Source organism: Vulpes vulpes, chromosome 1 (assembly GCF_048418805.1).
Source record: "Vulpes vulpes isolate BD-2025 chromosome 1, VulVul3, whole genome shotgun sequence".
Classification (NCBI taxonomy): domain Eukaryota; kingdom Metazoa; phylum Chordata; class Mammalia; order Carnivora; family Canidae; genus Vulpes; species Vulpes vulpes.
Window position 1 is genome coordinate 164,316,132 of NC_132780.1, and position 25,987 is coordinate 164,342,118.

The 25,987-nt window shown below is 39.8% G+C and overlaps 1 protein-coding gene across 1 annotated transcript; it reads left to right on the plus strand.

The window, feature by feature from the left end:
* The first annotated feature begins 992 nt into the window (after positions 1-992).
* DDX43 (DEAD-box helicase 43) lies at positions 993-16,489 on the plus strand. The gene is made up of 17 exons (XM_026007363.2): positions 993-1,314; positions 3,168-3,223; positions 4,596-4,722; positions 5,835-5,966; positions 7,008-7,089; positions 8,119-8,275; positions 8,691-8,809; positions 9,246-9,356; positions 9,725-9,866; positions 10,782-10,882; positions 11,506-11,593; positions 12,485-12,612; positions 12,800-12,909; positions 13,480-13,618; positions 14,095-14,182; positions 14,490-14,636; positions 16,331-16,489. The coding sequence occupies exons 1-16, from the start codon at positions 1,068-1,070 to the stop codon at positions 14,601-14,603; spliced, it is 1,941 nt and encodes a 646-aa protein (XP_025863148.1). The 5' UTR covers positions 993-1,067; the 3' UTR covers positions 14,604-14,636; positions 16,331-16,489.
* The last annotated feature ends 9,498 nt before the right edge of the window (positions 16,490-25,987 follow it).

Sequence of the window (25,987 nt, forward strand, 5' to 3'; positions counted from 1 at the left end):
AATACCAAAACCAAAGACATTGCAAGAAAACTAGATCTCTTTCTCATCAGAAAAAAATCCTCAAACAGAATATTAGCATTAGATTAGACTAGTCTAGCCTAGATTGGATTGAAAATCTAGTTCCAGACTGCTGTAATAGCACTGTAATCCTATTTCTCCAGAGAAGATTACATTAAAGAGTTACGATTAATCCCATATGAGTTGATCCCAGTCAACCTGTATGGACCAGGTTTAGTCAGTTTCTTTTCTTTGTTTCTTTTCTTTCTTTCCTCCGCAGGGACAACAGATCCTAATGTAATAAATAACTACCTTGTTTGATGGTGAATGAACCGGGTTTGTTTAGGCAATTCAGAGGTCTTAAAGCAGGGGCACTCCTAGCTGGCTTGCATCACTGAAATATGTCCAGCCACAGCCACTGTGCAACAATGGGAGTGCTTCAAACATTTATTATATTTATTTCGTTATCTCTAACACCATAGCAAGTATTCAGGTCAAGTGTTGTGTGAAGCGTTGAAGTAGCATTTTTCAGCCCAGGGATTTTAAAACTGTGGGTCATTATATTTTGTGGACCAAAACCAATATTTAAAAAATGAATATAGGTTTAAATATATCATAGTGCTGCTCTTATAACAATAATAGATGCTGTTTTGTCAACGTTATGTTTCAAAATTTTTTAATGTAGTACTGGATCAGGTTGTGAAAGGGATTGATGTTTCCGAGTCCCTGAGATGGTGGGTGTTTGGGGTGGGATTTCAGTAGGGCAAGACATAAAAACAGCCCGAGGGTGTCCCACGCCTAAAAAGGAACTTAAAGCCAGCGCCTTGACTAGTTCAAGGAGCGCTCACACGATTAAGAGAGTGGATTGGCCCAACCGTAAAGGTCCCGCCCAGAACATCTTGTCGACCAATGGATGTGCGGCAGGGCGGGGAGGGGCGGGGCGAGCCTCGAGCGGGCTCCTTAAGTAGCGGCTGCGTGGATGCCCTCGTAGAGAGGTCCGACGGCACGGTGGAGTGGTGCAGGCCCGGAGCGGAGCGACGTCGGACACGCCGGATCTTCCTTACGGAACCATGTCGACACAAGAAGCAGGCGCCAACGCCTCCTCATGGGTCGTTGCTTCTCGGCGAAGCTCGGCAGTGTCCCGGGCTCCAGAGAGGAGGCCGGCGGAGGACCCGAATCGAAGAAGTAGGGAGGCCAGTAGGGGCGGCAGGGGCGGCGTCTGGAAGAACTCCGGCCTCCAGCAGCCTGTGGTCGCCGGCTCCCGGGAACCGCCGCTCTGCTTTGGGTTGAAGAACGTGTGGGTCGGCGCTGTGATCGGTGAGCGAAAAGAGGACCAGTGTGCCGGCGGGGGCGGGGGCGGGGGTGGGTGCGGCCGGGGGGGACCGCGGAGGGCATTCCCCGCCCCGCTGCCCTCGCCTCCAATCAGCTGCCACCTAGGGGATTCAGGTCGTTCCCGGCGGCATTTATGATAGCTCGTGATGCTACAACCTTGTCGTTCAATGGATCTTTTGATATTTCGTGGGGACGATGTTTTTGGCAGAGCAAGGTCATACATTTATGAAATCTTTGGGACGAAAGGTCAGCCCTTTCCTTGGCTTACCCCAAAATGAGCAACAAAGCAATGCTGAGTACAATCTTTGAGCGCCGTTTTAGAGCCATTAAAGAAGGTGTAGGATATTATAGGGTTACTCAGAGCATTGGCTCTCTTGCAGGTAGTTTCTCTTGAATATGCTTTATCTGTAGAAAAACGGGATCTTGGGGATCCCTGGGGCTCAGCGGTTTGGCGCCTGCCTTTGGCCCAGGATGCGATTCTAGAGTCCCGGGATCGAGTCCCACGTCGGGCTCCCGGCATGGAGCCTGCTTCTCCCTCCTCCTGTGTCTCTCTCTGCCTCTCACTCTCTATCATGAATAAATAAATCTTAAAAAAAAAAAAACCGGGATCTTAGGACGTCTTACAATTCATTTTTGAAAAACACTTAGAAACGATAGGATGATTACCCCATTTGTGGCCATTAAGACTGAGGGTAAATTCCAATATTTTGCCTGTTAGGTATGGGAACTAATATTTTTGTTTTACCCTTTTTAAGCCTGTTTTTGAAGAACAATGACCACATTTTTTAGGCTGCTACTCAATAGAACATGACTGGTTTGCTCGACCAGGTAGTTATTGTTCCCTCAAAGAGGCTCAGGCTCAAAGATCTGAAGAGTGTTGCTCTATAAATGAAAGCCCCTAGGCTCGCACTAAAACACCCTCTCAACACTTACTGAACACCTGTGACTGTAGGCACTGTGCTAGAGAACACCCACTTAATGTTGGTTCTGGAACCGTAATTTTTCTTACTGTATTAAAAAGAAATGTAAGTTTATAAGCGCAGTGTGCTATATAGTACTGTTAACTATAAGAACAATGTTGTATGAGATCTCTAAAATGTCTACGATTTGGTTGACAAATACCCATTGAACAACTAATTCCCCGTTTCCTCATCTCTGGCAAATGCCATTCTACTTTGTTTCTGTGTTTGATTATATGGTCATGCACTTTGCTTTTTGTGATTGGTATTTCATTTAGCATAACATCAAGGTTCATGTTGCAAATGATAGGATTTCGTTTTTAAGGCTGAGATTTCTAGCATGTTGAGCATGTTTCTTCATCCAGTTATCTAATAGGCAAACTGTTGCCACTTTATGACTTTTGTGAAAAATGATGTAATGAACACAGGAGTATAGATATCTCTGCGATATTGATTTTCCTTTAGGTATATATCCATAAGCAGAGTTGCTGGGCATATATGGTAGTTATTTTTAGTCTTTTGGGGGAAACTCAATACCTGTACCAATATACATTCCCACCAACAGTGCACAAGGCTTCCCTTTTCTTCACATTCTCAACACTTGTATTTTTTCTTTAAATATTTGTGAGCAGAGCGAGAGCATGAGTAGGGGGCAGGCAGAGGGAGAAGCAGACTCCCTTCAGAATAGGGGGCTATGTGCTCGCTTTGGCAGCACATACACAGAATAGGGGGCCAGTTGCTGGGCTCCATCCCAGCTCCCTGGGATCATGATCTGAGGCACTCCTGTCTTGTATTTTTGATGGCCATTCTAAGATGTATGAAGTGATACCCAGTTGTGGTTTTTATTACAACTTAAATTTTTTTTAAAAAAAAAAACAGGTCGTGGCGGGTCCAAAATAAAAGACCTCCAAAGTACAACAAACACGAAAATACAGGTAAGTGGTCTGGGTTCTTAATTCCTCAAAGCATTATTCATTTATAACTCTAATTCTGTTATTAACATACTGTGGTAATTTAGATAAGTTGCCAAAGCTCTTTAGACTGCTGTACTCCAGGAATGGTCATACTATGGTCCATTCTAGGTCTAGGTTTTGTGACTCCTGAAGGTAAAAATCTTTAGAGATAATCTCCCTGACAAATGAGATCTTTGGGGAATACTCATTATGTGCTTCCTGGCTCCCACCCCTCAAACCTTGCCCTGCTGTGTTCCACAGCAACATCATTCACCCAGTTCCCAAGCTGGAAGTCTCATTACTTCTCCTTATCCTGCAACCAGTGCATCACTGAGTTCTTCCTACTTCTGTATTTCTCAAGGGGAATCACATCACTTGCCAGATTCTCTCTAACTGTCCCTCCTGCTTATGGTCTCCCCCACCCCTGCCCCCCTCCTCTAACCATTCTCTATTATGACCAGGGCAATCTTCTAAAACACATTGTTTTTCCTGTATAAAAACTATTCATATCTCAGACTCTTAAGTCTAGACTTAGCATGATTCACTTGATCTGACTCTTGACTTCCAGCCTCCTTTCTCTTCACTCCCTCCCTGAAATCCCTCTTCACATCTCCAGCTGGCCACCAGTCACATTCTCCTAGCTTAGTTTAGAAGATCTAAGACCTCCCGCATCCCCATTCTATGTAGGTCTCTTTTTCAGTTTCCCAGCATCTGTTTCAGCCTCATTTAAGAATTCCTAGAGTTGTGTCTATAAACAGTGCAAATGGCAAGCTTTGAATCACCAGCCTAAGGATAGCATTTGGTTCAGCAGTGTGTTTTTTTTTTTTAATCAGTGAGGGCATCTGAGATTATGTACATTTAAAGATGTGATTTGTATATCCTATGCTCCAAATGTCATGTTAGCCTTGTAGTATGATGGCTTCCACTACCATAGATGTGGTATAAGTATAGCATTCCCTCAAGTTAAGTTTACATAGGCAGCCTGACAGTTCAATCAGCTATTTATAAAGCACATAGATTAATGCCTGCAGTTATGTAATATTTGCCAAATTACCGTTTAATAGTTAAGATGTCAGGTGAATGCCTTAATTTTGTAATAAGTAGTTGCTGAATTTATTCCCTAGTGGTCACAGTACTTTTTAAATTTAGATTGTCCAGCTCCTTTTCATCCAACCAGGAGGTAAATCTCAGGATAAATTTGTTAAATGTAGAATGCCTTCAAAAATTAGAACATAATACTGATTGGAAGCAATACTATACTTAAAATTTTAATACTGTTTGTAGTTGAGTGGTTTTTTTTTTGGAGTAGGGCATGGTAAGAGGACTTCAGTCTCATTTTTTCTCCTGCATCTAGATAATAAAAGCTTATCCGGAAGCAGAGGTCAGAATTTTTGGGAATAAGGTGATGCAAGCAAAGGCCAAAACAGCGATAGAAAATCTTGTTAAAAAACAAGAAAATTACAATTTGAAATCCAGAATTGGTAAGTAATTTCTGCCTACTAGAGCTTTGTAAAATTTTTACAATTGCATTCAGCGTGGTAAGGCATTATAATTACTTTTCTGACAAGATTTCTTGTCTGTTACTGTCTTTGAAATCTCAGAATATTGTTTCCCTGAAATTAAAATACTCTATTTCTGTGGTTAAGGCTAGCAGTTTCACTTTCAGACACAGATAAGTGAAAAAAAATTATAATAATACACTATTACTGGTAGAAGGGTTAGTCCTGCCCTTTTGATTCTAGTATCTCTCCCCTAGAATGTGACTGATTTTGAAAACTGCACAATTATTTGATATTTAAAAATCTTCAGGGCATCTCGTTTCCTCAGAGTATGTGATTCTTGATTTTTGGGGTCATGAGTTCAAGCCTCATATTGGGCATAGAGTTCACTTAAAAATCAGATTTAATTTTAAATAAATCTTGGATCTGCTTAGACTAGAGAACCATTATTGAGCCATTTCCAGAGACAATGTGGAAGAACAACATCTTTGGTTCAGATGGCAGCCTCTTGGTGTTTCTTGGCACAGGAACTCTAGGAAGCCTTTAAAGCTCTTCATCTGGGGAAGCCTGGGGCAGCTAGGTGGTTTAGTGGCTGCCTTTGGTTCAGGTCCTGATCCCAGGGTAGGATGAATCCTGCATCTGGCTCCCCAAAGGGATACTGCTTCTGCCTATGTCATGAATCAGTAAATAAAAATAGAGTAAAATAAAATATGTGTTAACCTGGGGTGACATCTGCATCATAGGATTATTCTAAAGATTGGTATGTGATTTGTTAGCAAACCTAGGCTCTCATACTATTTTCCTTCAATAAATTTATTTTCCATTTCATGAATCTGATAACTGCCAGACCATGACTAGCATTATAGCACTGTAGCACTAAAACCCACATTTTATGTTTTAAGCATTACTCTTTGATTTTTTTTAATTTATTTTATTTTTTTTGTGTTGTTTATTTTTTATTTTTAATTTTTTTTTACTCTTGGTTTTTTTTTTTTTTTTTTACTCTTGGTTTTTAAACGCAAAATAGTAAAGTGGTTTGGGGGAATTTGTACAATTAGTAAATTCAAACTAATTTGGTAAAAATATTTTAACAGATATTGTTGAATTCCAACCTTCTGTTGGAAGAGATGTAAGGACAGATAGTAATGTTACAGAGAATCAGCCAGTGATTGATTGGGATCAAATTCGAGAAGATGCTTTGAAATGGGGGAGAAAAAAGTGGGAAGGTTAGTGCTATATCCTACTGTTTACTTATAGTGTTGATGTACCTCTTGAGGTGTTTTGTGTTTTTTTTTTAACCTCTTGAGGTTTTTTTTTTTAATCCTAAAATGTCTTATTTTAGTAATGGAATGAAAATGATAGTGAAATATTAAGAGCCAGTTAGTCTCTAGGGCAAGATTTGTTTCTACGTTGTCTGCTGTAATCTATGCTATTAGTGGGGAATAAGATTTAACATTTTGTCTTATTTGAGGTAACTCACAGCAAAAAGTTAATAAAATAGAAAATTGGGCCCAAGGGGAAAATGAAGGCAATGAACATGCTAACCATAAGTAGTTTAAAATTGACTGGTTGAGCAAAAATTGAACCTGGAGTGACCTGGCTGACAGACCATATAAAAAAGGAAAGCCATTTAACAGGAAACATAGTTGAAGAGATGGGGGTTTTCCGTTGCTTTAATTTTAAATGAGTCTTACCTGGAATTATATGGAGTGTAATGTTTCATGTCATTCACTAAATTTTGGGGTAAATTCAGGGACTGATTTTGGCTATCAAGTGAGGCAGCAATACAGCAAATTTAAAAGTTTAAAGTTTAAAATCTAATGCACCAACAGTGACAAGTATTAACATTGATAAATTCAGTGGTAGGTCTATATACATGTTACCAATACCACCTTGGCAGTATTTGTGGCGGAAAGTTTGGGATAGGGGGACCAGAAAAAGTATTAAATTTTGGAGGAAGCATATTGGGTATCTAAGAATAAAGTCTCAGAAAGGGGAATAAGAAATAGTCTATTCCTAAACAGAAATGGGTTGGATAGAAGACCCATCAATTGGGTCTTCCATACTTTTATATTAAAATTATTTAAGGATTTCTTGGGTAAAAAAAGGCAAAGCAAAATAGGAGATCTTAGAGGATAGCATAAGCCTGACTGGCAAACTAATACTAAGATGAGTTTAATATTTTAGTTTGATTTACTTTACATAGAATAAGTTTCATTGAACTGTAAATTCTAATTTATCAATTTTAATTTTCATCTTTGTCTCAGACTTACCTCCAATTAAGAAAAACTTTTATAGGCAATCAGAAACAACAAGTTCAATGTCACAAGAGCAAGTAGACTCATGGAGGTAGGTATTTTTATTTATATAGTTACTCAGGCAAACATTTGAAGTGATTGCATTTGAAGACTACCTCTGGTATTCACTTGAACATGGTTGCATCCTATATGATGTATTTTAGGGCATCAGTATCAATGAAACCTTCTGCAAAGATGAAAAAGGGCTACATTTGTGTTAGTTACTAGCTATTGAATGCTTAATATATGGCTAGTTATGATTAAGGAACTGAGTTTCGATTTAAAGTTTAAGAGACTTGTGGTTAGTGCCTGTATTGGACAGCAGTTTTAGAGAATTATTTCTACAACTGTTGAAAATCATAAGTTGGTTTGATGCATTTCTTATTCTTTAATGCTTAATATCTTGAATTAAAGGTCCTAGGAGCAATATTTGTTTCTATCAAAGTATAAAACTAAATATGGTATAGCAGAAAGAACAGTTATTCTAGGGTTGGGGTAGCACTCAGACTTGGACAAGTAACTAATGATCAACTGTCATGAGAATTAATCCTATTTGACAGAATCTTTGAGGACAAATTAAGAAAATATGTGGAACATTGTAGAGTTTTGTGTAGGCCAAGTCTGAGTTGAATCCTGAAGTGTGATTTCAGGCTCTATTCACCTTTCCATGAAATTTCAGTGGCCCATTCATACAAGGTAATTTTTTTCCTTTCTATTAACTGATCTGATAAGAAAAAGATGGGCTCACTTCTATTTAGCTACATTTTACTGTAGCTTTACGGTTCCAGTTGCAGTTGAATTTCTAGATATGATGAAATAATGCTGGCAAAAATTTTTTGTCTGGACGCCTTGGTCAGTTAAGTATGCCCCTTCAGCTCAAGTAATGATACCAGGGTCTTGGAATTGAGCCATGAGGTGGTCTCACTTCTCAGTGGGAAGCCTGCTTCTCTCACCTACCCACTCAAGCTCTTGCTATTGCTATCCCTCTCTTAACTCGAACAAAAACTCTTCAGTAAAAAAAATTTCTTGTGTGGGGAATAAAGGTGACCAAAGATGCTAATATTTGTATTTTTCCTTAAAGGAAAGAAAATAATAATATAATGTGCGATGACCTAAAAGAAGGCGAAAAGCGCCGTATACCCAATCCTACTTGTAAATTTGAGGATGCTTTTCAATATTACCCAGAAGTTATGGAAAACTTTAAAAGGGCAGGGTTTCAAAAACCAACGCCGATCCAGGTATGCTTTAATTCCAGGATTTTACTGATGCCCTCCCACAAACTATCTGATTATTAGAAGTTAAATCACCAGAGAGTAAATATCCCTTATGAACAGTCTCCTGGTACCCTCCTGTACCACCAGTGCCTAGAATGGTCTTAAAAGAAGTTTGGGGTTAGGGGGCCCTGTATGGCTCAGTCCATTGTGTCTGCCTTCAGCTCAGGTCATGATCTCAGGGTCCTCAGAGCAAACCCTGAGGTGGGCTCCCTGCTCAGCAGGGACTCTGCTTCTCCCTCTCCTGCTGCACCCCCAGCTTGTGCTTGCTTTCTGTCATAAAATCTTAAAAAAAAAAGTTGGACTTGGAAGAGGAGGGGCACTTGACTAAAATGCACTTTATTTAAATGCACTTTTAATTTAACAAATCTTTATTTTTTAGTCACAGGCATGGCCAATAGTTCTACAAGGAATAGATCTCATTGGAGTAGCTCAAACCGGAACGGGGAAGACGTTGTCTTATTTAATGCCAGGATTCATCCATCTTGACTTACAGCCTGTGTAAGAATTTCTACAGCTGTGTTTTTTATAGGGGTTTATAGATGTAGATACTAAAAATGCAAGTTTCTTTGTGTTGCATTGGTCAAAGACTAATGCCTAGCCTCTGGGAATTGCACCTGCACCATGCTGGTGAGAGTAGAAATTGTCAAAACATTTTTAGGAAGTAATGGGTAGTCTTAATAGTGAAAGTCATAAAAGTGAAATACTGGAAACTTTTCAATTGTGTCCATTACAGTTGTGTGAGAATCTTGACAAAGGAAAGCACTAACGATGTTAAATGAAAAGGCTGGTATTTGGGCCCTTGGGTGTGCCGTTCAGTATTTTTCCACCTTTGGTGGTACATGTGACTTTTAGCATCTGTTCTTACAAATTCTGAAACCACTGAACGTACTATGTGTCTGAGACAAGTACTTTAATAATTATTTTCTCTCCAAAGAATTAGAGAAAAAAGGAACGGCCCCGGCATGTTAGTCCTCACACCCACGAGGGAATTAGCGCTTCAGGTAGAAGCTGAATGTTCTAAGTATTCGTATAAAGGCCTTAAAAGGTAAAGTCATCCTTTCGCTCTTGTGTCAGCACTTTAATAATTCATAGTTTTATACATCCCCATTATTTTTCACACATTGAGATAATCTGAATGGCTTAGCATGGGTCAAGCATTACCCCAGTTCAAATCAATGGTAGCCAGGGCTGTGAAGTCAAGTAACAGCGATGCAAACATTGCTCTTTAGGACACATCACCATGGGGTAGTGGGAGTGATGGGTGTGGCTTGGTATCAGAATGGGGCAAACACTACCCAGAGGGTATTTGATACTCTTTCTGATTTACATACCTTTTATACCCCAAATGTTTCGGTTGATTGGGATTTTACACTGTGATGGAACATTCCTTACCTGAACCTCATTTTTTTTAAGTGTGTGTATATATGGTGGTGGAGATAGAAATGGACAAATACAAGACCTGAAAAAAGGAGTAGATATTATTATTGCAACTCCTGGGAGGCTGAATGATCTACAAATGAATAACTTCGTCAACCTCAAAAGTATAACCTACTTGGTAAGGGTTTGGGAAACTAAGAGGAAGAACTGAACTCTTACTGAATTCTTATGATTTTATTAAGTAATCTCTGTACCCAATGTGGTGTTAAAACTTACAATCCTAAAATCAAATCATAGGCTCTACCGACTGAGCCAGCAGGGCACCCCAGAACTGAACTATTAAAATAAGTATTTTAGAATGATTGGCCATTTTATAATGGTTTCAAATCCTAGGAATTTCCATTCCCTCTAGTGTGTTAAAATAAGCGTTTTAAGAATTCTATTTTATTTTATTTTTTTTTAAATTTTATTTATTTATGATAGAGAGAGAGAGAGAGAGAGAGAGAGAGGCAGAGACATAGGCAGAGGGAGAAGCAGGCTCCATGCACTGGGAGCCCGATGTGGGATTCGATCCCGGGTCTCCAGGATCGCGCCCTGGGCCAAAGGCAGGCGCCAAACCGCTGCGCCACCCAGGGATCCCAAGAATTCTATTTTAATGTTTAAAAGTTGGAAAATATAGACAAGTAGAAAAGACAATCTATGGATTTTATTTAAACATTTTAGAGAACCCATATAAGCAGGGTGGGGGCAGAGGGAGAAGAACAAGCAGACTCTGGCACTGAGCACAGAACCCCTCATGGGGCTTGATTCCATGACCCCAAGATCATGACCTGAGCCAAGAGTAAAACTTAACCAAATGAGCCACCCAGGCACTCCTCCATATGGATATTTCAGACATTTACATTTTTTTCATTAGATCTAGAAATAGCCAACTTAAAAAGTCAAACCAATCTATTAAAACTCTGGATCTTATTTAGTATTGAAGAAACCAAAATAGTAGCTTAATAGGGGAAATGAGAGAATTACTGTATCATAGTATTATGTTCAGCCAGAACATCCTTATCTAATGTGGCCACTATCATTCTTAATGCAGGTATTAGATGAAGCTGACAAGATGCTAGATATGGGATTTGAACCCCAGATAATGAAGATTTTGTTAGATGTGCGCCCAGATAGGCAAACCATTATGACAAGGTAGGTATATGCCTAATTGCTGCACTGCAAATTAGAAATCAGTGGACTGGACTCAATTTTTGCTGATTTCCCCAGAGGATTTGAGCCTTGAAAGTATTTGAGATCCTTAGGTGAAAGGCATGTTATCACTTAGTATAGTAGCTCAGTGTAACAGTGTAACAATAACTATTAGATTTCTTTAAGTTACAGACATTGGTTTGTTTCACTATCTTTCCACTGTTATTACAGTACAAGTACAAAAGGTGATTTTCGTAATATGTAGATGAAGAAACATTTGAATTTATATGTCCTTCCATGCCTTTATTTACCTAAGCACTTGGTTTTTTGCCTGACAATGGTGACAAAACTACTAGGCTTTTTTTTCCAATGCCAATGATTCATTTTAGATTAGAATTCAGATTAAAATTTAAGGTATAGATCTCCGAAACCTTTGGTTTATAAACCTATTTGTTAAACTTAAAGGTTTCATCTAGTAGCTTCACTATACTTGAGCAATTCTTTGAAGTATTTTCTGTGAAATCTCCCTTATTCAAAAATAACTGTCTTTCATGGGTAATCTAATTCATAGTATTCTTTGAGAAACTTAATGGATTTATAATAACCTTGACATATTTTATTTCCAGTGCAACCTGGCCATATGCTGTCCGTCGACTTGCACAGTCATATTTGAAAGCACCAATGATTGTATATGTTGGCACTTTGGATTTAGTTGTAAGCTTGTTTTTTTTTTAATATGAAAATGTACCTTGTGTTTTAGCATGTCTACTCACTCCCTAATTAGAGAAGACCCTAGATACATCATTTTACTCATAAGTACTTCAATATACATCTGAGGGTAATCTTAACATTCCTATACTGTTATGTGACATCTAAAATTTTAATGATCCTTTAATACTATAAGTATCTAGTCCTTGTTCCTATTTTCTTAATCAGGTTATAAACTAGGTCAACATTGGTGCATGTAAGTCTGTTCTCTTGGTGAGGTTATGATTGGGTTCAGATGCTGGTAATTATAAAGGTCTCTATTACGTATCCCCTCCATTATAAAGCTACCTGGCTTTTCACTTAAATCGAGATTGGCCTTTCAATTCATTAGTGAAAAGACATTTTACTTACCAGTAACAGTGATAGGTCATTGCCTAAGTTGATTTCATTAGATTTCATGGAAAGTGAGGCTAGCTAGGTCATTCTTTATATTCACTTAAATGCTAGTAAAACCTATATTATCTGGGTTAAATTATATCAATGATAATTTGTCTAAATTAAATAAGAACTCTTTTGTCCTAAGCTAATCATCTTCCTTTGTAAGGACTGTACCCAAAGTCATGACAATTTGGCTTTACTCCATGGTTCTTTTACAACAATAGTAACCAATTGCTTTCAACACTGCCAAGCATTCGTTTCCAACTCAACTTGGGTTAATAAGAAGCAAAAGCCTTAAGTGTACAAATCCTTGAGTAGATATAGATCATTTTGACAGGACCTTTCTCTTTCCTGTTAGTAATTTATTAAAACTTAACCAGTGATAGAAATACATGTGTTCTGAACCAATGTAGAAGGCTCGCGTGTCAATTTTGATATACTGCGATCTTTACTCTTTAGGCTGTAAGTACTGTAAAACAGAATATAATTGTCACCACGGAGGAGGAGAAACGCTCTCATATCCAACGTTTTCTGGAAAGCTTGTCTTCTCAGGACAAAGTCATAGTGTTTGTCAGCCGAAAAGCCATGTAGGTATTTTTTTTACATTCTTAAATCATCAAATTTGCTTAGCATTAGCTCTGTTTTCATGCTAATCTCAAATGGGATATGCATGTCTTACATAATGTTATTTCAGTCTTTTGCTAATGGAAGTAAAACTAGTGAAATGATAGTGGTATTTGAAGTAGAGATCACTGACTTGATCTTTTGCTTCAGTGCTGACCATTTATCAAGTGACCTGATTCTGCGACATATATCAGTAGAATCTCTTCATGGCAATCGGGAGCAGGGTGATCGAGAGAGAGCATTAGAAAACTTTAAAACAGGTACATTTATACAATTAGTATTTGCAGCTTAAGGGTACAATTCCTGGGTTTGGTCATGGAACCCACTTGAAAGATCTATCCTCAGCTTGCAGATCCCAAAACTACTTGCTAGAGCTCTAATCATCAGATCTTTAGCACTATCGAAACTCAAAGATGTTTGCTGCTGAAGTGAGCACTCAAAGATCAAATATTTAGAATTGGATATGAAGTTTGTAGTGGGGTTATTTACACTAATTTACATGAAAGGCATATATCTTTGTGGTTCAGATGATTCAGGGATTGTTTATGGTTTTTAAATGGATTTTATTAATGAGACAGGCAGAGACACAGGCAAAGAGGGAGCAGCAGGCTCCTTGTGGGGAGCCCCATGTGGGAACAAGATCATGCCATGAGCCAAAGGCGGAAGCTTAACTGCTGAGCCACTCAGCCGTCCCTCGCCAGCAAGTTAAGAGACGCCATTAATGCTTAAGTGTTTTAATCTATTAAATTTGGGGAGAAAAGTATACATTTCTGCTATATCTTGGGTTGGTTTATGTTAGAATGTATATTCATTTTGGTTTTGTTCTTTAGGTAAAGTAAGAATATTGATTGCCACCGATTTGGCATCAAGAGGTCTCGACGTCCACGATATCACACATGTCTATAATTACGATTTCCCCCGGAACATCGAAGAATATGTACACAGAGTGGGGCGTACTGGAAGAGCAGGGTTAGTAGTCTACCTATGAAAGAAGCCAACTATCAGGGGTCCCTTCAGAGTATTCTTAGCTAGAAAATACTTTTTTTATCTTGCCTGTAAATCGTCTGTGACACCCGCTTTGCTACTTTACCCCTGTCTAGTTGGCCTGGATTCAACCAGACCCCTCTGATTAGCTGCAGCTTTCTTACTGTTTTGTTTTCTAGTGTCACATTGAACTCTCCCCCAGTGGTTACTCTATTATTGTCCTTGAGTAAGAGGCTCTTCCCCACGAAAAGCACAACTGTCAAATCCTCCACAAACATGCTTGTTTAAATAGCTTCAGGTTGAGATTCCAAGTTGCTGTGAGTGATGCTAACTTAATGCATAATGCACATTTTGGCTTGTGAAAGTTGAGGTTTTGATATTACTTTTATTGTTTTGCTAACTGAATCATGAGTATAAATTCAAGTAACATGAGTCACACCCCCCCCCCACCTCTTTTATAGAAAGACAGGGATATCTATTACACTCCTCACCAGAAATGACTGGAGAGTTGCTGGCGAGTTAATCAATATTCTGGAAAGAGCACATCAGGTGAGATTATACAACTACTCTTTTAAGAACCCTATCTTATATGGCTTCTAAATTTCATTTCAGTCACAGAATCCTTCCAGTCATGACATGACATTTTTCCAACAATGGAAAATGTCTCCTTGCATGTTAAACTCAACCTATCTTCAAGCTAGAAAACCAGACTGACCCTAAGCTTCCCTGATGCTACACCACTCCCTGCTCATGTAAACCTTCAGTTGCTTCCCAGTATGCTTATCATGCATTAACTGGTGCATGAATGAAAGTTGTTACTCTGAAACCTCATTCCCAGTAACATGTTTTATTTCAGAGCGTCCCAGAGGAACTTGTGGCAATGGCTGAGAGGTATGAGGCACATAGACTAAGAAAAGAAACGGAAAGAAAGTTGGGGAAACCCCAAGGAAAACCCAAGAAATTTTATTAGTCTCCTTGTTGAAAAGTGCCAGCCTATTCAAAGGTAAGATTTAAATAATGCTTTCAAGTGACTGCTTTCCTTATTAACTACACTGTTAGAGATAATTCCAATAGATACACTAAGAGTAACATAATAAATTAGGGGTAATTCTCTGTTACCTACATTCCAGTTAATCTTAGATTAAGTATTGCCAGAGTTGACAATTAAGTTGTACAGAAATCTGGGACATCTGGGTGGCTCAGTGGTTGAGCCCCTGCTTTCGTCCCGGGATATGGTCCTGGAGACCTGGGATCAAGTCCCACGTGGGCTTCCTGCATGGAGCCAGCTTCTCCCTCTGTCTCTGCCTCTCTGTCTCATAAATAAAATCTTTAAAAAAAAATCTTAAAAAAAAATCTTAGAGTATAATGGAGTTGATGGAGATAGAAATTGCACATACTAAGACTTACAGCAACATTTGTGCTAGGAAAGACTAGGGGATTTAAAATACATCACTCTGGGCTCATCACAAGTGTCCTCCTTAATCCCTGTCACTTACCCATGCCCCCACCCACCTCCCCTTGGGTAACTCAGTTCTCTATAGTCTTTTTTTTTTAAAGATTTAATTCACTTATTCATGAGAGACACAGGGGCAGAGACACAACACAGGTAGAGGGAGAAGCAGGATCCATGCAGGGAGCCTGATGTGGGACGCCATCCTAGGACCCAAGGATACACCCTGGGCTGAAGGTGTTGCTAAACTGCAGAGCCACCCAGGCTGCCCTGGAGTTTTTTTCCCTTTGCTTGTTGAAACTCTCCACATGAGCAAAATCATGGTATTTGTCTTTTTCTGACTTTGCTTAGCATAATTCTCTAGCTTTGAGGATAGATCTATGCAAATCATATCAGATAAAGGATTAGTACCTATAATATAGAGCTGAAACCGAATAAGAGCAACCTGATTAAAAATTGAACAAAGGACTTGAATAATACATTTCTACAAAATACGATATACAAATGGCCAACAAACATGAGAAGATGTTCAACCTCACTAATCATTGGGCATGATCACCTCACAACTTAGTTTTTTTTTTTTTTTTTTTTTTTTTTTAATGTCACCTCACAACTTAGAATAGCTACTATTGAATAGCTGCCATCACAGTTTTGGCAAGGAGGTGGAGAAATTGGAACTGTTCTGCCTTCATCTATGGGAATGTAAGGTGTATCCACTGTGCCCAATATGTGGCTCTGGCTTTTAAGCATCTGCCTTCCTCTTGGGTCATGACCCTCGGGTCCTGGCATTAGGCTCCCTGCCCGGTGGGGAGTCTTTTTTTATTCTGCCTGCCACTCTCTGCATGTGTTCTATGTGAGGGCAATCCAGGCATGAATGAATGGATGAACAAGTTGGCCTGTCAAGCGGAATTCTGACCTTTGGCACAATGAGTAAACCTTAATGACACTATACCTTCTACCTTCGTCAAGGACAAACATTGTATAGTTTCACTTTAAGGTGCCTAGAGTAGTCTGTCCACAGAAAGTAGAATGGTGGTTCTCAGGAGCCAATGGGGGAAATGGGAAGATGTTAAATGGGTATAGGTTTTTAGTTTTACAAGATCAATTCTGGAGGTTGGTTATATTTAGAATGAGTATACTGAACATTAAACTGAATTTTAGTGATTAGAATACTTTTGTAATGTGAATTTCATCGGTTGAAAATTTAAAGGCTTGGGAACAGCAATTTACATTTTTCTGTTTTTCAGATATAAGATTTTTTTTTAGAGCTACACTATTTAGAATATCCAGAAATACTGGGAAAATGCTGGCACTATGAAGAGACAATGGATTCGTAAAAGAATAGTGTTTAAAAATGTAGAATTTGACATTTTATACTTTCTTTAATAAAATCAAAAGTGTTTAAATACGAGTTAAGTTTTTTTCATGGATATTAAGGAAAGTAGCATTATATTTCACTTTTAATTATCCTTATTTAAAAAGTAAATCTTCCATAATGCTGTATTAAGGTCAGTCTTTGAAGAGTTTAGCCTGTTCTGATGTCAATGCAGTGGAAAAGATTGGTAACAAATTATTTCTATGATAAAAAGATAAGCTGATCTGTCTTATGAAAATGAATCCTTTCATTTTGTTTACAGTATTTTTTGGGGTGTACTTTTCTTAAGGGATTACACTTTACCTCCTAAATGAAACAAAAGGATTTCATGAGAAAATATGCAATAGCTCTTTAAGTTTCAGTCTATCGGCTAAAATCCTCAGAAAGTAATTCTATTTCTATTTTTTTAAATTAATTTTTATTGGTGTTCAATTTACCAACATACAGAAAAACACCCAGTGCTCATCCCAAGTGTCCACCTCAGTGCCCGTCACCCATTCCCCTCCAACACCCGCCCTCCTCCCCCCTTCCACCACCCCTAGTTCGTTTCCCCGAGTTAGGAGTCTTTATGTTCTGTCTCCCTTTCTGATATTTCCCACACATTTCTTCTCCCTTCCTTTATATTCCCTCTCACTATTATTTATATTCCCCAAATGAATGAGAACATACACTGTTTGTCCTTCTCCGATTGACTCATTTCACTCAGCATAATACCCTCCAGTTCCATCCACGTTGAAGCAAATGGTGGGTATTTGTCATTTCTAATGGCTGAGTAATATTCCATTGTATACATAAACCACATCTTCTTTATCCATTCATCTTTCGATGGACACCGAGGCTCCTTCCACAGTTTGGATATTGTGGCCATTGCTGCTAGAAACATCGGGGTGCAGGTGTCCCGGCCTTTCACTGCATCTGTATCTTTGGGGTAAATCCCCAACAGTGCAATTGCTGGGTTCTAGGGAGTAATTTTATTTCTGTGAAAGCTTTGACAAATCACATTTTCCTACTTTGGTTTTGTAGTTTTCTGTACGTTATACTTGCTTCTATTAACACTTAGTGTTTATACAGGTAATTAATATTTGTGTGATAGTTTCTTGGCAAAGACACCTTGATCTGAGGATGCCCTGGATCATAAGAAAGGGTGATGCCCAAGTGATGTGCTGTTACCAGGCCTAAGAGTGTGAAAGCTGGCTGAAAGCAGTGAATCTAGGTTCTGGCTTTCTATTCTGTTGCAATAGACTGGGAACCAATGTGTGATTGAGCTACCACTTTCCTGGGACAGGTTCAGCAAAAGGCAGAAACGTGGTGAGCCACCCCCCACCCCCCCAGGAGAAAGTCAAGGTCTGCACTGTGGGAGTCCCTAAAATTTGGAGTTTTAAAACTCAGTACTACGCCTAAGAAAACTCAGATGCGGGCAGGGTGAACAGAGATCTGAGAAACCGGGGAGACAAGAGTGATTGCTCTTCTCTGAGGGCTCACTGAAGATGAGGCTAGAGAGGGGATACTGCGGAGTTTACCCTCATCAGTACTGAAAGCCTTCAGGGAGCAAAACAGCACCACCTAGTGAAATCTGGAGCTACTTGCACTAAGTCCTGCCTCCCTGTGCACTGGAGGCATATTTCTACCAGGGCAAGTCCACCTAAGAACCAGTGCAACAGACCCTCCAGAAGACTGGCACAAACAACTCACTTGCACCAAGTTTACTGATCATAGAGGACTGCAAAGCTTCAGCTCTAGAGGAAAATAGTATCTAGCATCTTTGTACTTTTATTCTTTAGGGTTTTTTCAATTCTTTTGCTCTTAACAATTCTTATATACTTTATACTTAATAAGATTCATTATATAATAAATACTAGCTGGGCTTGGAATAAGCATAAAAGACTAAACAGTGCCAAGTGAAGCCTATAAAGATGAGGGCGAATGAAGTGGCAGAGTGAAGCAGTGATAAGAGAAAAGGAAAAGTTATGGGAAATATTGAACTTGAAAAGAAAACTGTCAGATCACAAAGGTAGACTTAGGGAACTCAGTGGTTCAATAAAGCAAAATAAGGTCCTGATTACGGAAGAAGAGCAGGAGACAGGGACAGAAGGTTTATTTGAACGAATTATAGCTGAGAACTGCCCTAATCTAGGGAAGGAAACAAGCATTCAAGTCCAGAGGAGAGAGAATTCCTCTCAATGAACAAAAATGGGTCAACACAATGACATATTAGGGCCAAACTTGCAAATTACAAAGATAAAGAGAAAATTCTGAAAGCAGCTCAGGACAAATGGTCCTTAACCTAAAAGGGTAGACACATTAGGCTGGTAGCAGACTTGTCCACAGAGACCTGGCAGGCCAAAAGGACTGCCATGATATATTCAATGTGTTAAATGGGGAAAATATATAGCCAAAAATACTTTATCTGCCAAGGCTGTCATTCCCAATAGGAGTGATGAGTTTCTGACAAAAAACTAGAATTTGTGGACACTAAACCAGCCCTGCAAGAAATATTAGAGACCCTTTGGATGGAAAGATGGATCAAAAGTAACAAAGACTAGAACAGGGACAATATACAGGAACAGCAAATTTATAGGTGATACAATGGTAGTAACTTCATATTTTTAATAGCTACTCAGAATGTAAATGCACTAAATGCTCCAATCAGGGTATCAGAATGGATTTAAAAATAAGACCCATTAATAGGCTGCTTACAAGAGACTCATTTTAGCCCCAAAGACACCTCCAGATTGAAAGTGAAAGGGTGGATATCCATTTATCATTCCAATGGAGATCAAAAGAAAGCTGGAATAGCCATCCTTATATCAGACAAATTAGATTTTAAGCATAAGAGATAAAGGTCACTATATCATAATAAAGGGTCTATCCAACAAGATATAACAATTGTAAATATTTATGCCCCTAACTTGGGAGCAACCAAACATAAATCAATTAATAACAAACTTAAAGAAACTAATTGGTAATACAATAATAGTGCAGGACTTTAGCACTCTACTCACAGCAATGGACAGATTATCCAGGCCCAAGATCAACAAGGAAATAAGGGCTTTGAACAACACACTGGACTAGATAGAATAGACTTAACTTACATAATCAGAACATTTCATTTTAAAGTAGCAGAATACACAATCTTTTTGAGTGCACATGTAACATTCTCCAGAATGGATCACACAGTGGGTCCCAAATCAGGCTTCAACCAGTACAAAGATTGAGATGCCATGCATACTTTCAAACCACAATTGTATGAAACTAGAAGCCAACCTTAAGGGAAAATTTGGAAGAACCAAAAATAGAGGTTAAAGAGCATCCTACTAAAACATCAATGGGGGGATCCCTGGGTGGCGCAGCGGTTTAGCGCCTGCGTTTGGCCCAGGGCGCGATCCAGGAGACCCCCCCCCCCGGGATCGAGTCCCACGTCGGGCTACCGGTGCATGGAGCCTGCTTCTGCCTCTGCCTGTGTCTCTGCCATTCTCTCTCTCTCTCTGTGTGACTATCATAAATAAATAAAAATTAAAAAACAATCTCAAAACCTTTGGGATGCAGCAAAGGTGGTCCTAAGTTGGAATTATATAGCAATATAAGCATTCTTCAAGAAGCAAGAAAAGTCTCAATTATACAACCTAACCTTAAACCTAAAGGAGCTGGAAAAATAATAGCAAATAAAGCTAAATCCAGCAGGAGAAGAGAAATAATAAAGAAGAGAGCAGACATAAAGAAGAGAGCAGAAATCAATGATATGGAAATCAAAACAGACAACATAGTGGGGCAGATCAACAAAACTAGGAGCCGGAGCTTTGAAATAATTAACAAAATTGATAAAACCCTAGCCAGATTTACTAAAAAGAGAAAGGACCCAAATAAACAAAATCATGAATGAAAGAGGAGAAACCACAACCAACCCTGAAGAAATACAATTATAAGAGAATATTATGAGAAATTATATGCCAACAAATTAGGCAACGTGGAAGAAATGGGTAAATTTCTAGAAACATAAAATACCAAAACTGAAATAGGAAGAAACAAAATCTAAATAGACCCATAACCAGTAAAGAAATTGAATTAGTAAAAGTCTCTCAACAAACAAGAGTCCAGGGCTGGGTGGCTTACCAGGGAATTCTACCAAACATTTAAAGATGAATTAATTTCTATTATTTTTTAAATGATTTTTTAAAAGATTTATGTATTTATTCAGAGAGTGAAGGCAGAGACACAGGCAGAGGGAGAAGCAGGCTCCATGCAGGGAGTCCGATGTGGGACTCGATCCCAGGTCTCCAGGATCACATCCCAGGCTGCAGGAGGCGCCAAACTGCTGCGCCACCGGGGCTGCCCTAATTTCTATTATTCTGTAACCATTCCAAAAAATAGAAATAGAAGGAAAACTTCTAAACTCATTGTGTTATTAACTCATTCAAACATTACCTTGATCCCAAAACCAAAGACCACATTAAAAAAAGAGAATTATATATATTCCTGATGAACATGACTGCAAAAACTCTCAATAAGATACTAGCTATTTGGATCCAACAGTGTATTAAAAGGATTATTCACCATTACCAAATGGGATTTATTCCTGGGCTACAAGGGTAGTTAGACATCTGCAAATCAATCAACATGATACCCCACATTAATAAAAGACAGGAAAAGAACCAAATGATCCTCAATAGATGCAGAAAAGGAATTTGACAAACTAGCATCCTTTCTTGATAAAAACCCTCAAGAAAGTAGGAATGGAGGGAAGATACCTTAAGATCATAAAGGCGATATACGAAAGACTGACAGCTAATATCATCCTTAAAAGGAAAAAACAGCTTTCCCTCTAAGGTCAGGAACATGACAGGGATCTCCACTCTCACCACTGTTGTTCAATATAGTACTGGAAGTCTTAGCTTCAGCAATCAGACAACAAAAAGAAATAAAAGGCATCCAAATAAGAAAAAAAGAAGTCAAACTTTCATTCTTCACAGGCGACATGATATTCGATGTAGAAAACCTAAAAAACTCCATCAAAAAATTACTTGAACTGATACAGGAATTCGGCAAAGTCACAGGATTTAAAATCAATGCACAGAAGTCTGTTGCATTTCTATACAGTAACCATGAAGCAGCAGAAAGAGAAATCAAAGCAACAATTCGATTTACAATTGCACCAAAAACCATAAGATACCTAAGAATGAACCTAACCAAAAAGGCAAAAGATCTGTACTCTGAAAACTATAGAACACTTATGAAAGAAATTGAGGAAGACACAAAGATATGGAAAAACATTCCATGCTCATGGATTGGAAGAACAAACAATGCTAAAATGTCTATACTACCCAAAGAAATCTACACATTCAATGCAATCCCTATCAAAATACCACCAGCATTTTTCATAGAGCTGGGAAAACAAGTCTAAAATTTGTAGGGAATGAGAAAAAACCTGAATAGCCAAAGGAATGTTGAAAAAGAAAATCAAAGCTGAAGGTATCACAATTCCAGACTTCAAGCTATATTACAAGGCTGTAGTCATCAGGACAATATGATAGTGGCACAAAAACAGACACATAGATCAATGGAACAGAATAGAGAACCCAGAAATGGACCCTCAACTCTAGGGTCAACTAATCTTCAACAAAGCAGGAAGGAATATCCAATAGAAAAAAGACAATCTCAAACAAATGGTGTTGGGAAAACTGGACAGCTACATGCAGAAGAATGAAACTGGACCACTTTTTTATACTACATACAAAAATAAATTCAAAATGGATGAAAGACCTAAATGTGAGACAGGGATCCATCAAAATCCTAAAGGAGAACACAGGCAGCAACCTCTTTGACCTCAGGTGCAGTAACTACTTGCTAGACAGGTCTTCAGAGGCAAGAGAAACAAAAGCAAAAAAGGACCATTGGGACTTCATCAGGATAAAAAGCTTTTGCAAAGCAAATGAAATAATCAACAAAACTAAAATGCAAACCTTCAGAATGGGAGAGGATATTCACAAATGATATATCAGATAAAGGGCTAGTATACAAAATCTATAAAGAACTTATCAAACTCAATACCCAAAAAGCAGATAATCCGGTCAAGAAATGGACAGAAGACATGAACAGATATTTCTCCAAAGAAGACATACAAATGGCTAATAGATACATGAAAAGATGCTCAACATCACTCATCATCAGAGAAATACAAATCAAAACCACAATGAGATAGCATCTCACACCAGTCAGAATGGCTAAAATTAACAACTCAGAAAACAACAGATGTTGGTGAGGACGTGGAGAAAGGGGAAGCCTCTTACACTGTTGGTGGGAATGCAAACTGGTGCAGCCACTCTGGAGAACAGTATGGAGTTCCTAAAAAAAAGTTAAAAATAGAACTACCTTATGACCCAGCAACTGCACTATTGGGTATTTGTCCAAAGGACAAAAGTATAGTGATTTGAAGGGGCACATACACCCAATGTTTATAGCAGCGATGTCCACAGTAGCCAAACTATGGAAAGAGCCCAAATGTCCACTGACAGATGAATGGATAAAGAAGATGTGGTATATATTTATATTCCATTATATATATATAATATATATTTATATTCCATTATATGTAAATATATAATGGACTATTACTCCGCCATCAAAAAGAATGGAATCCTGCCATTTGCAATGATATGGAAAGAACTAGAGGGTATTGGGGCACCTGGATGGCTCAGTGTTTGAGCATCTGCCTTTGGCTCAGGTTATGATCCCGGGGTCCTGGGATTGAGTCCTACAACAGGTTCCCCACAGGGAGCTTGCTTCTCCCTCTGCCTATGTCTCTGCCTCTCTCTGTGTCTCTCATGAATAAATAAATAAAATCTTTTTAAAATATAAAAAGAACTAGAGGGTATTATGCCAAGAGGGTATTATGCCAATTATGAAATAGTCAGAGAAAGACAAATACCATGTGATTTCATTCACATGTGGAATTTGAAAAACAAAACAGATGAACATAGAGGAAGGGAAGGAAAAATAAGATAATGAGAGGGAGGCAAATAATAAGAGACTCTTAACTATAGGAAACAAACTGAGGGCTGCTGGAGGGGAGGGAGGGGTGGGGCTGGGGTAATTGGGTGATGGGCATTAAGGAGGGTATTATATGCAACTGATGAATCACAAAATTCTACCCCTGAAACTATTAGTACACTATATATTAACTAAATTGAATATAAACTTAAAAAGGGGGCAGGGTAGCAGGGTTCCCCAGAGACAATGAAACAACACTCCCGGCCCCGCCCAAGTCTGCTCCTCACATCTCCTCAGGCAGCGTTCTGCTGTGAGAGGACCCTAAGGAAGCTGCAAGTTAAAACTGCTACCGACCCTTGCTCCCTGTAGCTGCAGAACCCTTGTGGGACTAGGACCATGCAACCTTCTTTTCCCTCTAGAGCGGAGTAGACTCTGTGCACTTTATTTTGAAAGAAATAGATGCGAGTGACAAGCAGGGCCCCTCCTGCCACAGCCTCCTTCCCTGCCCTGGGCAGGGGTCCGTCCAGGGCCATGCCTCCGGGTCTGAAGCCCCTGGCAGCCACACCCTGAGACACACTCTCCCGGCCCCAGGCAGCCAGGGCTCCGCAGCCCGGCATTCAAGGAGCATCTCAACAGCAGAACAGAGCTCGAAGATACAGCTTCTCCTTAACAACAAACAAACAAAAAGTACACACACACACACACACACACACACACACACACACACAGAGCTTCTCCTAGTGAACACTTATGGTCTGAGACCCAACCAAGCCTTCCCTCTCTCCTTCAAGATCTAAGACTGTACAGAAAGAGTGTCTGGCTTCTTCCTCACAGATCGAACTCTTCCCAGTCCATGAATTCTCTCATGGACCATCTAGAGAATCTAAGAGGGAGCCCAAGTCTCTTAACATACAGGTGGGCTCATCATGACTGGGACCAACAGAAGACAATGCAGGGGGCACTGCATGAGACCAGCTGTGGCACCTGCAGAGCAGCTGCGTTAAGTCCTGTCTCACCTGCAATCCCAGCCCTTTCACCTCCCCTGCCTGTGCGAGTAACTCCTACTCCCTAGGCCCAACTGGAAAGCGGCAAGGCTCCTCTGGGAGAGGCTGTTGGGGCACACTAGCCGCTGGAGGGCGGTGTGTGGCCAAGCCCAGCGAGCCCCATTTCCTGAGATCGCTGTTACCGCTACACAAGCCCTCAGAGGAGGACAGGCCTGTAGCAATGGCACTTGTACAGGTAACAAGGCCAGGGGAGGGGATGCCGAGTGTCTTCTCCACAGGGAGGAGGGGCTATGTACAGGGTAGGGGAGAGTATAGCCAGGTACACCCCATGCCATCTCATTTAACCACAACATCAGGCTGCTCAGCAGCTTCAAATTCAGCATTCATGGCCACAGTCCATTCATCCAGCTCTGATTTCAGGATCTCCAGCACCTTCTTTGGTTTCTCTGTCACAGCTAGTGGGGGGATTCTTGGGATTTGTACCTGGGGCCAGGGCTTCAAAGGGACCTGAGGACTTCAGTTAAGTTTGAACACACCACAGGTGAGAGTCTGGCCAAGTCTTCTGACCTCAGCAGCCCCTCAAAACCAAAGCAAGACAGACTGGCAGTCTGGGGTGAAGGTGGAGGCAGAGCCAAGGTCTCCAGCTGGGCTGGAGCATCACCTGACTTTTTCAGACATTTCTAAGTTTCTGGTGTCCAGGTCTTCTTCCCTAGAGTTGGACTCAACACTTAGTGGGTACAGCACAAGAGTGGTGGTGGGGGTGACATGGATCCTACAACATATCTTGAAGAGGTTCTCCCCAGCAGGCTCCTTGCTAAGTCAGTTGTTTTCTTTCTCCAAGAGAAAAACAATCCTTATGCTTCTTTGATGTGTGTGGACAGACAGGATCTCTACAGTACAGGCCACAATCTTCAAAACGATGGGCTTTTTTTTTTAAGTCTCTTTTATTCAAGTAATTTTTACACCCAACATGGGATTCGAACTCATGACCATAAGACCAAGAGTCACATGCTCTTCTGACTGAGCCAGCCAGACACACCTTAAAATGATGGGCTTTCTTATTGGAGCCGCATGGGGTGCCTTGGCAAGATTTCAGAGAGGGGGCTTGATCAGAGCCTGATTTCTGCTGAGATCTCCACAGAGACTGAGTAGGAATGGGGCCCTGGGCCTGGAGCACTGGGCAGCCACTCTGGCCCACATTCAAGCATTAGCCTTGGTCTCTATCTCTGCCACTACTGGGGCTCAGACTAACCCAGAAGGCCAATGGAAACCTTACATGGCTTATTTTTGAAAAATAGTCCTCAGTCCTTCTCCCCTTTATTTTTCATCACCAAGACTTTTTTCTTTTAGCCATTTCCTTTTGAAAAGATTGATTTTTAAAGATTTTATTTGTTCATTCATGAGAGACACAGAAAGAGAGGCAGAGACATAGGCAGAGAGAGAAGCAGGCTCCCCATAGGGAGCCAGATGCAGGACTTGATCCCAAGACCCCTAGATCAGGATCTAAATCAAAGGCAGATGCCCAACCACTGAGCAACCTA